Source organism: Charadrius vociferus, unplaced genomic scaffold (genome assembly GCF_000708025.1).
Source record: "Charadrius vociferus isolate BGI_N301 unplaced genomic scaffold, ASM70802v2 scaffold51, whole genome shotgun sequence".
NCBI lineage: Eukaryota > Metazoa > Chordata > Aves > Charadriiformes > Charadriidae > Charadrius > Charadrius vociferus.
In genome coordinates, this window is record NW_009646939.1 from 3715993 (window position 1) to 3717627 (window position 1635).

The 1635-nt window shown below is 46.2% G+C and overlaps 1 protein-coding gene across 1 annotated transcript in view; it reads left to right on the forward strand.

The window, feature by feature from the left end:
- The window catches only part of LOC104295298 (C-C chemokine receptor type 8-like), a 6001-nt gene extending 5190 nt beyond the window's left edge, over positions 1-811 (forward strand). The window contains exon 5 of the mRNA XM_009895029.1: positions 7-811. Within this exon, the coding sequence (XP_009893331.1) occupies positions 7-811 (805 nt within the window). The remainder of the gene's footprint in view (positions 1-6) is intronic.
- Positions 812-1635: the final 824 nt, after the last annotated feature.

The following is a 1635-nucleotide window of genomic DNA, read 5'->3' on the forward strand; positions in this document are numbered from 1 at the left end:
TCCCTTCTTGGTTCAGTACTCCATCAAGAGCCAATGGACTTTTGGAAATGCAATGTGTAAAATCATCAGCTCAGCTTACTTCATTGGTTTCTACAGCAGCGCCTTCTTCATAACCATCATGAGCGTCGACAGGTACTTGGCCATTGTCCGGTCTGTGTACGCTCTACGGGTTCGGACAACTGCCAATGGGGTTATCACCAGCCTGGTCCTTTGGGCAGTCGCCATTTTAGCATCAGCACCAGACTTAATTTTTTTCCAGGAAACGAATGACAATAACCAGACTAAGTGCATCCCTCGCTATCCTGACAGCAGCAATGGCTGGAAGACTTTGAATAATTTTCAAGTCAATGTCCTTGGGTGGCTGATCCCTGTTGGTGTTCTCATTTTCTGCTACCACAGCATCTTGAAAAACCTGCAGAAGTGCCATACTCAGAACAAGTACAAAGCAATGAAACTGGTTTTTATTGTCGTCATTGTGTTCTTCCTCTTCTGGACCCCTGTCAACATTGTGCTTTTTCTGGACTCTCTGAGGAAGATGTACATCATTGACGACTGCCAGACAAGCCAAAGGCTAGATTTAGCCATGGAGCTGGCTGAGGCGCTCTCCTTTATCCACTGCTGCCTCAACCCTGTCATCTACGCCTTCGTGGGTGAGAAGTTCAAGAAGCATCTCTGCAAAGCTTTCAGAAAGTACACAGGTTTTCTGTTGATCTGCAAAGGCTACAGTGTTTCTCATGGTCGCAGCCTTGACAAGCACTCCTCTCTGTATGCAACGTCCTCACAGTCGTCTTTTGTTGGTGCTGTCTTATAGAGCTACAAGTCAAAAACTTTCATCCTGAACAGGTGACCTGAATTTGAGAAATCCACAGGGATACACAGTTTGGACAACCTTTTAGGACAGGAAAAGCGGAAGTAGCTGCTTGAGCTTGCTTTTATCATGGTTGCCTTTGGTGTTCTTACTATTTAGTGTCTTTTTTAGCATTCCTCCCTTTCCCTTGTCATGTCCTACCCTGCCTGCTTTGTGAAAGGGAGGCCAAAATTATCAGCAGACTCCTGCGCTATCTGAGCAGTACGGAGAGGTGCTGTAGAAACATTTATTCCCGCACCTCAGATTCAGTGCTGAAAGGACCCGTTTATGTTTCTGAACTCGGAACACTTGGCCACTCCTTCCCTCATCTCAGCAGAGTAGGTTGGCTTTGTAGGCAGAGACGGAGCTCACAGCAGGAGCCAGAACCCACTCTTTGGATGGAAATGGTGCCCAAGTTTAAGGTATCACACCAGGGCCTGGCTCCCAGTTGACAGATCTGAAGGAGGTTTCCAGCTCAGAAAGAGCTTAGTGAATGAATAATTAGATATGCATCAAAGAAATAAATACTATGCATGTGTTTTGTCAAAATCAACATGGAGGAATACCTAGGGATGATCCTGACTCCCCATGTGCTACCAGGGCCTGCAGCTCCTGGGCTGAAAGGGTTTGGAAGCTGTAGCCTAGAAATTACACTGGGTGTCAAGAAAAAACCTTTATGGGAATGAATGAGTGCCCTAGGTATGAGTGGAGAAATAGTTGCTGAGAAAAAAAGGCTGAAGAGTGGAAAAAATACTGTGTGAGTGTCCTGGTTCCAGCAGGCATGGGGT